The sequence below is a fragment of the Haemaphysalis longicornis genome, unplaced genomic scaffold (assembly GCF_048455015.1).
Source record: "Haemaphysalis longicornis isolate Haplotype H1 unplaced genomic scaffold, Haemaphysalis longicornis Haplotype H1 scaffold_1, whole genome shotgun sequence".
NCBI classification, from domain to species: domain Eukaryota; kingdom Metazoa; phylum Arthropoda; class Arachnida; order Ixodida; family Ixodidae; genus Haemaphysalis; species Haemaphysalis longicornis.
Window position 1 is genome coordinate 412,520,152 of NW_027526203.1, and position 10,190 is coordinate 412,530,341.

Here is a 10,190-nt window from a genome sequence, read left to right on the forward strand (position 1 = left end):
TGGTGCTCCAGGAGTCGTCCCGGAAGTATGTCACCATTTCGACAACGCTGGGACTCTTCCAGTACACGCGCCTACCGTTCGGCGTGGCCTCAGCTCCTGCCATTTTCCAGAGAGAGATGGACAACCTGTTCAGGGGCATGAGGCACGTGGCGGTGTACTTGGACGACATCCTGGTGACCGGTACCGACGACGAAGACCACCTGCAGAACCTACACAACGTCCTGGCACGACTGCAGGATGCCGGGCTGAAGCTCAAGCTGGAGAAGTGCGTGTTCTTGGCCCCCAGCGTTGAGTACCTGGGCCATATCATTTCCCAGGCAGGCCTAGCCCCGGCACCCCGCAAGGTTGAGGCGGTGCTCAAGGCGCCCAAGCCCCAGAACAAGAAGGAGCTGCAGAGCTACCTGGGCCTGGTAAACTTCTACAGGAGCTTCCTGCCGAACCTGTCATCGCATCTGCAGCCGCTGCATCTTCTGCTTCGAGATGGACAGCAGTGGGCCTGGGAGAAGGAGCAGGACTTGGCCTTCCAGCGCAGCAAGGAGCTCATCACCAAGGCTCCGGTGCTGGTGCACTTCGATCCGGCCAAGCCTGTCGTCCTGACCGTAGATGCGTCACCGTACGGCGTGGGAGCCGTCCTGGCCCACCGGGAGAAGGATGGCCAGGAACGCCCTGTATCGTTTGCGTCCCGTCGGCTTCATGCGGCAGAGCAGCGTTACAGCCAGCTGGACAAAGAAGGCCTGGCCCTCATGTTCGGGGTCGAGCGCTTCCACCAGTACCTGTGGGGCCGGAAGTTTGAGGCGGTCACGGACCACAAGCCGCTGCTGGGATTGCTGGGGCCTGACAAGGCGGTTCCAGTGCAGGCATCGCCTAGAGTGGTGCGCTGGGCCTTGAGGCTCGCGGCCTACAGCTACCGGCTGGTCTACCGTCCGGGAAAGGACCTGGCACCTGCTGACGCCCTGAGCCGACTGCCCCTGCCGGAGGTGCCTGCTGCAGTTCCTGAACCTGCCGAAGTGTTCATGCTGGAGCACGCTTACCCGGAGGTGCTGTCCAGGTCGGCAGTGTCGCAGGCGACCAGCCGGGACCCAGTCCTGTCGCAGGTGGTCAAGGCGGTGTCCCGAGGGGAGGAGTTGGCTGAGCGCACGTACAGCCACAAAGCCGGCGAGCTGAGCCTGCAGCAGGGCTGCCTGCTGTGGGGCTCCAGGGTGGTGATTCCGCAGAGCCTGCGGTCCAGGGTCCTGCAGTTGCTGCACGCGGGTCATCCAGGCGTGGAGAAGACCAAGATGGTGGCCCGGTCCCACGTTTGGTGGCCTGGCCTGGACCAGGACATTGCTCACATGGTGCAGAGCTGCCAAGTCTGCCAGGGGAACCAGCGAGCCTCGCGCCATGTGGAGATCACCCCCTGGCCGTTCCCGGAGAGACCCTGGTCCCGCCTGCACGTGGACTTCGGGGGCCCCTTCAAGGGCCACTACTTCCTGGTGGTGGTGGACGCCTTCTCCAAGTGGGTGGAAGTACTGCCAGTCACCACTCCCTCGGCAGGAGCAACCATTGCGGCGCTGCGGCAAGTCTTCGCAGCCCAGGGGTTGCCGGACGTCATCGTGTCCGACAACGGTCCCGCTTTCGCCAGCGAGGAGTACCTGGCCTGGCTGACGAAGAACGGAATCCGTCGGATGATGGTTCCGCCGTACCACCCTGCGTCGAATGGTGCTGCCGAGCGGGTGGTGCAAACGGTGAAAGACAAGCTGAAAAAGAGCCAGGCTGGGGATTTCCGGACACAGGTTGCCCGGTTCCTCTTCCAGTACCGGACCACACCCCACGACGTCACGGGCCGTGCCCCCTGTGAGCTGCTGTTGGGCCGGATGGTGAAGACACCGTTGGACGTGTTACACCCAGACCTCCGGTCCACAGCGCTCCTGAAGCAGCTGAAGCAGAAGCTGGCGGCTGACCGAGGTTGCCGTCCTGGGCCCTTGCCGGAGTCTGGGACTCCGGTCTTCGCCAGGAATTTCCGGCCTGGTCCACGCTGGTCTGCCGGGCACGTGGTCTCTCCTGCCAGTGCATCGTCACTGCTCGTTCGCATGTCGGATGGGACCGCGTGGCACCGGCACGCTGACCATGTGAGGCCTCGCCTGGCGACCCCAGCCGCCCCTTCAGGAAGCCAGCAGGCAGGGGAGCCAACCTCACCGACCGCTGCCAGCACAGCACCAGGGGCTGGTGCTACTCGCGCCACTGCGGCACCACGCTCAAGTCCTTCGACACCTGGAAGGCTGACAGCTGGTGCGAGTGTGACACAGGCAGCACCTAATGCTGCCACAACGGCCTCGACACCTGTGCTCCGGCGGAGTGAGAGACTGCGGAGACCTCCGGACTGGTACTTGCCGGGGGGACAGGTGTTGTTTTGTGTTTGTGTAGGACAAGCAAACTTGGGGGTGAGGGGTGTGACAAGTGTGTGGCGCCCCCCATCCCTGATATTCGTTGGCCGCTAAGTTCAGTGGCCCCACCAGGCTCGGTGGGCAACCTTGTGTGTGGCCGGGCAATAAACACCTCCGAGCACGGCTGCTCGAAGGTCAGTCACCGTCACCACCAGCACGCTGCATGTCGTCTCTCGGCTGGAGGGTACCCCTACCCTCCCAGGTTCACGAACGCGGGACTAAATCGTGACACGGTGCTCGATTGCGTCTACGTGTATCGCTGAATTTAATGAACTAGAGAAAATCCAAGCAGGAAATAACTTTCTGAACATGTTCCTGAAACTTTTAGCTTTTAGTGAGCGCGTTCCCATTAGCTGTTCGCCTCCGTCGGCACCACTTATCAGTTCTTTCCTCCATGCTTATCAGCTACTTGGACATGATCGGACGTTTGTAAACGTAGTTCCAACTTCCAGCAGTTCCTGTTCTGTGGTAGTTCTCTAGTCCTGAGAAAGCCCGGGCTTTAGTTGCTAAAACCAGGATGGCTGCTATGGTCAAGTTTCGCCAACTTTTCAAATCCACACGCTGTGCTGTAATCGGAATGATACACGTGAAAGCTTTGCCCGGTGCGTGATGTGTTCTTCCTGCTCGCCCCAGTGCGGGTAAATACAGAAATACTTAAAAATACTTTATTTTTTTCCGCGCAGGTACCCCGTTAAACAAATTGACTTGCGGTCAAATTGTGGATGCCGCTTGCGAAGAAGCAGAGATCTACAAGGATAGCGGTGTCGTACGTAGCACATACGTTTTTAATTTTATTTTTCTCCCCATAAATACGTGGTTTTGTGTTTGACGACGTCACCCGCCTGGTCTTGCATGCACATGGTTTTACCCGAATAATGCACGATGCGAACGCAAGTGCAGCGGGGAGTGAATGACGTTGATAGCGAAGGGAGCGCGAGGAGGGAAGCGGAGTATCGGTACAGAGGACGTGTGCGCTAAGAGGGACTCTGAGGCTGAAGAGCCGCCGGCAGCAAATCGCGGAGGCCACGACTGCAGCACTAGTCCAGAACTACCTCCACCTAAAGTCCCTCGATCGGCACTTGAAGGGACTTTACCTCCACCCGGCTCCACCTTCCTAGTCACTCTTCAGCCTCAGAGTAGACATGATCAATGGCAACGTGCTAGAGATGGCGCCACAGTATATCTAGCCATAGTCCATGATATTTACCTTGGTCCATGTGCCGATGACTCATTGGTGAAGTGTGCTGTGAACGCGTCTACCATGCATGAGTGGTCTGTATCCAGCGGCTAAGAGAGCTCCAGAGCACATGCGTGTGTCTGATCCCAAATTCTGATCTCAAACTCTGCGTGTCTCTGATCCCAAATTCTGATCCCAAACTCTGGTCCCTCAATATATCGAGAAATCGAAAAACCTAAGGGGCCGTACTCAAATATCATATTAGGGAGCTATCATAATGATCGGTATTTTTTTTTATTATTTTAAAGCTTCAAACTGTACACCAATGCTCTATTTCACAAGCTGCATATGGCAGGGTGGAAGAAGCTATGAGGCATATTGAGGCGATTTCACCTGTGTAGGGTGAAAGGGAGGGGGGTATGCCCTTCCGAGCCAATCATCGGTTTCCTTCAACCGGCCTCTGCAGAGTGAGTTGCACTCTGGAGAGCCGTGTAGTATCAGTATCCAGAGTGCTGCACACCGCACCGCTTGTAAAATGAATACAGCACTGGTGGTGATGCCGATTTTTGATGGCTGTTTCCTTTAGAATGGGTGGAGTGCAGTGCTGATTTTTCCGGACATTGCAAGAAATTTTGACTACTGAGCAGCATGCTATCAATCAATGCAGCAGTGCGCATAGCATAGGCTTTTACCATGATGGTCAAAATTTATCTAAAGCATACTTGTGTACTGCACCCTCTGTGCATTTCCTCATGCGCCATACAGGTAGCAGCTAGATTTCGTGTTTTTGGCGACGAAATGGTGCAGCCTTACCTTTTTTCATTGCAAACTATACTCAGTTGGATGTGGCATACAAAATAAACAATACAAAAAATTGGACTCCTGCGCAAGATTTTAACACAGCAAGCAGGAAATCTGTAGGCAAGATAGGTTTATTTTTGGGAATCAAATAAATACAGAACTTACTGTACGTGTCTATGTGTTCACAATGCATGCACGTGTTAGCTTTTTCCTGCACTGCAAGTTTACCTTTCGGTCACGCCATCATGAAAAAGACTACATACATGAACGAGATCAAAGGCAACACGTGGCAAAAATAAACTAAAAAATGAGAGCTATTCCACCGATGAATGCAGTGATAGTGCGAGAGCAATCGATCGCATGTGTCCCACTGCAGCAAGCAGATACAGCCTAGTGTGGTGGAAAGAGGAAAGAATAAACAAGAGAAAATGGAACCTAAAGAAAAAAAAAAAGAGGGTGGCGCAATTCTGCTGCTGCTCTGCACATGCTCAATGCTAGCATCGGAGATGAGCCCTCGCATGTTTTGCTGGCTTTACATTCTTTCACTTAGGAGGCTTTGGAATCATGGCTTTTTTTCAGGAACAACACATCTACTACAGTTAAACCTGGATGTAACGAACCTCTATGTAACAAATTCCTGGATTTAACGAAGGTTTTCAATTCCCTATTGACAGGCCCATTGAAACCCATGTGTTCGTGACCTCTATGTAACAAAGGCGTTGCGGCAGTTAACCTTGATGTAACGAATTCGCTACGCTGATGAGCCATTGTTTTTTTTTTATTTTTTAAAGATCGGCTGCAGAAATGCACTAATTTAGCAAACTTCGCTCGCACCGCAAACTATCGTGTGTTTCCAGTGTGAGTGCAGTGTCGGTTAGGTGCTAGGCCTGCCTGTCGGCGTGTTGTAGTCGCGCGTCTCCACTGCTATCTGTGGTGTCGGTCCGTCCGTGACGAGTTCTGCTGCCAGAAAACGGAAAAGTTTTGTCTTTTCAAGACAAGCTCGCAATTTTAAATGCTGCCTCTGCCAGCGAGAAAGAAGAACGCCCCCACCCATTACAGTATCCCTGGGCTAGCACCTTCTCAACAACATTGAGTGCGGAAAAGAGCATCAAGTTCAAAAAGTGTCAAAAGGCAAAAATGATACTGAATTTACGTTTGTGCATGCGAGGGTAAGTGAATTATCTTCTTTGGAGTGCCGTGTAGTGACCAATTTCCTGGGAAAGCAACAGGCGCAAATCACCAGTTTTTCACTGTGAAATACATCTTTTAAGAATGAGTTCACCGTCATTGATGTCTAGCAATCTTGGTTTTGTTTCTGCTTCATTCACGCGAGCCTTAACTCGAAACCTGCATGTAACAAAAAATTGTGAATTTTTGTCAACTTCGTTATATCCAGGTTTAACTGTATTGCTCTCTCCCTTAAAAAAAAATGGGTTTATTGTGCTGAAGGTACCCCTAGGCTTTGATGAGTACCTTAGTGGATACTGCCCATTTGCTTTTACTTACCCGTAATTCTACAACGTGCTTTAGCACAGTTCTTTTGCTCCAGTTCCGGAAGTACACGTGTGATTTTGCCTCCATCAGAAGAATCAGCTGGGAATTTTCTCTGGAATGCGTAGCCACTCTATGCCTTGGCCACTACAATCTGTAGAGTTTTGCTTCCCAAAAGCAACATGGTTAAGATTTGCGGCATCGCTCATGGCTGGGATTAACTGGTCCTAACTGGGAAGTAGGTGGGTATTTGGGAGAGCGGCTATTTTCTTCCGACAAAGACTGTGCACATGGCTCACAGTAAGTATCTCCCACGTAGGCTGGTCCTTGCTTCTTGTGCATGGGCTTTGTTTTCATTTCAGTGACCAGTTGGCCAAATATTCCGGTTTTTAATATGCTCACACAGGCTACAGGCCAAAGGCTGTGCTCTTGCCAAGACGTAAATTGCAATTTAACGTGGCAATGTGCACTGCTCTTTAGGACGGGGTCCTGGTGGAAAACATGCATGATGTGCCCTACATCAGAGCTGCTCAAGCTGGCCCGGAGCAGGTTGCTTTCATGGCACGCGTGTGCACAGAAGTAAAAAAGCTGCTTCCTTCGATGCCCTGCGGTGTTCAGGTCCTTGCTGGAAACAACATGGGAGCACTTGCGGTTGCAGCAGCTGCAGGTGATTGCTTCCCTTCCAGCGGGAGAGTCGATGTGCCAGTTCTATTTCTCTCTCCCACTGGTTACCTACCACTGTGGGCTGAAATAAGCACTTTCGTTTTTCTCTTTCAAACATGCACCGTCTTAAAAAAAATTGAGAGCCATTTTAGCAGTGAATTTGGTGTGAGTGTGTTTGAGGAAACACTGCGCCTGCACAGTATACGTGCATGCAAGCCATCAGAACCAGAGGGAAGCCCTTTGAGACGATGCTGTACTCAATTGGCCAGTAAATAATGTGTGCTGCACACTCATGAGTGCCCATTAGTTAACAGTAGGTCCTAGTGCTGTGAAGCTTTATTTCCATGGGCGTCGGCAGGGGGGTGCAAAAGGGGCACTTCCTCCCGCCCTCTCCCTTGCAGTGCAACGGTTTGCCCCCTCAAGACAAAATCCTGCTGGTTCTCATGCTTATTTCTATGATTTAATCCTTACTCATTGTGGTTTACTGAAATGCATGCGAACCTGCTTTTATTATTGTTATATCGCACGTCTATGGGTTACCTTCTACTTATTTCTCATTTACCTTTTGCCCAGTTGATTGCAGGTTTACTTACCCCGACATGTAAACAGCTTCAGCAGCTGTTAAGTTACAAATCAGCTGTTTAGCCTTGTGCTAAGTCTCCCCTCCTTACTTCCTCCCATGTTTATGGAATGGGCAACCATTCTAATGCTTTGTACAATATTTGGGGCCAATTTTTTGCAATACGCGTAATTGGTATGATTAAAACTTTCAATATTTGCGCACACGTACCAGGGACCTGATTCTCTAAAACAAAAACAATAGCCATCATGTTGAAGTTACATGGTGTTGGCATGAGAAATGCATGTTTTCCTTGCTTCAGGAGTCCTGTGAGCATGCAAAAACCTGCAGATTTCGAATTTTGTGCATCGCTTCGCACATTAGTTTGTTGCCGGGTTTATTGAAATATGTAGGTTCTTGCACACTCACGGGACACCCAAAGCAAGGAAAACATGCATTTCTCATGCCAGCACCACGTAACTTCAAAATGGTGGCCAACGTTTTAGAGAGTCTGGTCCCCTGGTGTCTGTTTTTCTTGTTGCCTTTGGTCTCTCTCTCTCTCTCTCTCTCTTTTTTTTTGCCTGCTCAAAGCAGCTCTGTATTTTATTTACCCATAGAGCGTCTCTGGCGGGAGCAGTTTTGGGCTGTTTGGAGCTGCTCCGAGCAGGCAAAAAAAAGAGACCTCTTTAACTACACCTTTATTAGAAATGTTTATCACCCACCATGGTGGCTCAGTGGCTAAGGTGTTGGGGAGCCGAGCATGTGGTCACGAGTTTGATTTCGCTGCAGCATCTACTTTTGTGGTGAAGGTGAAATACTAAAACCCTCCATGTATGACATAGTTTTTCAATAAGCTAGTGAGAAACTCTGTGGTGTAGGATGCCCCGGTAGTTTAATTAATTTGTAGTCCTTGACCATGGCACACCTCATGGCCCAGGTGTAGCTTTGATGCATAAAATCCCACTGAAAATTTTTTCCCAATGAAAAAAAAAAGAATCACTATAATTGAAGGACATGAGTTATGGCTTCCCGAGTGTGAAAAAGTTCTTGCCACTAATGATCCTTTACCTTGTACCAGTTTGGCCGAGAGAAAGAGCAAACTGTATTCGGCAGCTCAAGTTCAAGATGCGGAGTTATGAGTCCTTGCGACCAACGCTCTGCTGAGAATGCAGCTTGCACAAAACTGTGCGTGCTGCCAGAATTTGATCAACGACAATCCACAAGGGTCAGCATCGGAGAATTGCTTTAATTTGCTGTCTTTTTTTTCTCTTGTAAAGAGCAAAATGAATTCAGATATGAATTCGGTGCATTCATAGGGTTACACGTGGCACAACTTCGTAACAAATTTCCTGCTTTCACAGTGGAGGAAGTGCTGATAGCAAGGAAATTGCATGTCTATAGTTTTCCACCCAAAGTTTTCCCAGGACAGCCTGGGAACTATACATTTTTCTGTAAGCTCACATAGCCTGTGTTACGCAGGTTTCCAGTTTGTGCGTGCTGAAGGTTTTGTGTTTGGACACGTGGCAGACGAAGGCATTATGGAATCCTGCGCGGGTGAGCTACTGCGTTACAGGTGCAATATCGGTGCCCAAGACATCCTCGTGTTTGCTGACATCAAAAAGAAACACTGGTCAGCTGATATTTTATTTTTTCCTATTACACCTTTGCTTCACTGCCCTTTACCAGCAACATGTGACCATTGTCAATGTGTCCTCCTTCCCTGGCCAGTTCGCATGCCATCACAAGTGACATCAGTGTCCTCGAAACGATGAAGGCAGCTGAATTCTTCCAATCTGATGGAGTCATTCTCACGGGAGGCGCTACCGGCCAGCCACCTAGTGTCGGCGAACTGCAAGGTGCGCTCCTGTCAAATATTTCTGCACTCGTGCACTAAAGCATAGCAAGCTACCCTTTTTACAATCACTGTTGGCTAATTTTACTGAGCAAAACCTCACATAGCAGCTTGGTAGTCATCAATAGCAGCTGTGCTGGGAAGCCAAAAGTGCCTTCTAGCATCTTTTCCCGTGACTGCCACCCATGACCTTGCCTTGCTTTTCCCATGACCTTGCCTGTCTTCTGAAATTTCGATGAAAGGTGCACATTGTGGTCTATGGCCAAGGGCGTTCCCTAACTCACGTCACATGTTATTGGTAATTACAGAGATCAAAGCACATGCCACGGTGCCCGTATTGCTTGGATCAGGAATTGCAGTAGGAAACATTGAAGACTTTTTCACTGCGGACGCTGTGATTGTGGGCTCATCGTTTAAGGAGGGAAACACGTGGAGCGGTGCACTCAATACTGTCCAGGTGCGTACATTTATAGAAAAAGTTTGCCTGCTGCGCCAAACAGTGTAGGCGCCTCGGTTGACCCACTGCAAGGCCTGGATACAGCATGTGTGCGGGTAGCTTTGTACTAGGATGTGGCATAAATAAAGGTTTTTCTCTCCCAACCTTTCACGGAGCACATCTAGAAAACGTTACTAGTGCAGCTGTTTACCGTTGTTTTGAATATAACAGTCATACAGTGTTCACGGTCAACACCTGTTTCATCACACATGTACCTTTGTCTTAGAGGGGAACGGGCTGTCGATGTAAAGTGCACAAACTACAAAACGGTTTTCGGTATGCCCTGCTTACACAGTACCACATGACAGATGCATAGCGAGTACACTTTGTAGGTGCATTAGCGGCAGAACGACATAAATACTATATTCTGTACAGGCAGGTCAATCAGTTGGGGACTAATTACCACACCAAGCTATGCACATGTGGTGGACAGCAGTTCACACCATTCAGAACACAACCTTTATCATGCAAGTACTTCTGTTTTCAGGGCTGTTCCACAACGCTATGTAAGAAGCAGGTCTAACACATTCAACAGAGAGCAGATGCCAAAGTCGCGCGAGAAGCTCTGAAAACTGTTGCCAAAGTCGGCTCACATTTTAGGCACCGTTCTGCAAGTTGCATACCACGATTCCCACAGAATACGTAAGCAACAACACAACACCCAGCCTGTGGTGAAGCCACACAGCACTTGAACTTGTTAGCGTTGCAGTCATACCGGCAAAGCGCCT

The 10,190-nt window shown here is 50.2% G+C and overlaps 1 protein-coding gene across 1 annotated transcript; it reads left to right on the forward strand.

Annotated features, from left to right (window-relative positions):
- Window positions 1-2,665: 2,665 nt before the first annotated feature.
- On the forward strand, window positions 2,666-9,566 carry LOC144155519 (uncharacterized protein F13E9.13, mitochondrial). The gene is made up of 6 exons (XM_077687022.1): window positions 2,666-3,025; window positions 3,107-3,189; window positions 6,373-6,559; window positions 8,594-8,744; window positions 8,843-8,970; window positions 9,275-9,566. The coding sequence occupies exons 1-6, from the start codon at window positions 2,941-2,943 to the stop codon at window positions 9,469-9,471; spliced, it is 831 nt and encodes a 276-aa protein (XP_077543148.1). The 5' UTR covers window positions 2,666-2,940; the 3' UTR covers window positions 9,472-9,566.
- Window positions 9,567-10,190: the final 624 nt, after the last annotated feature.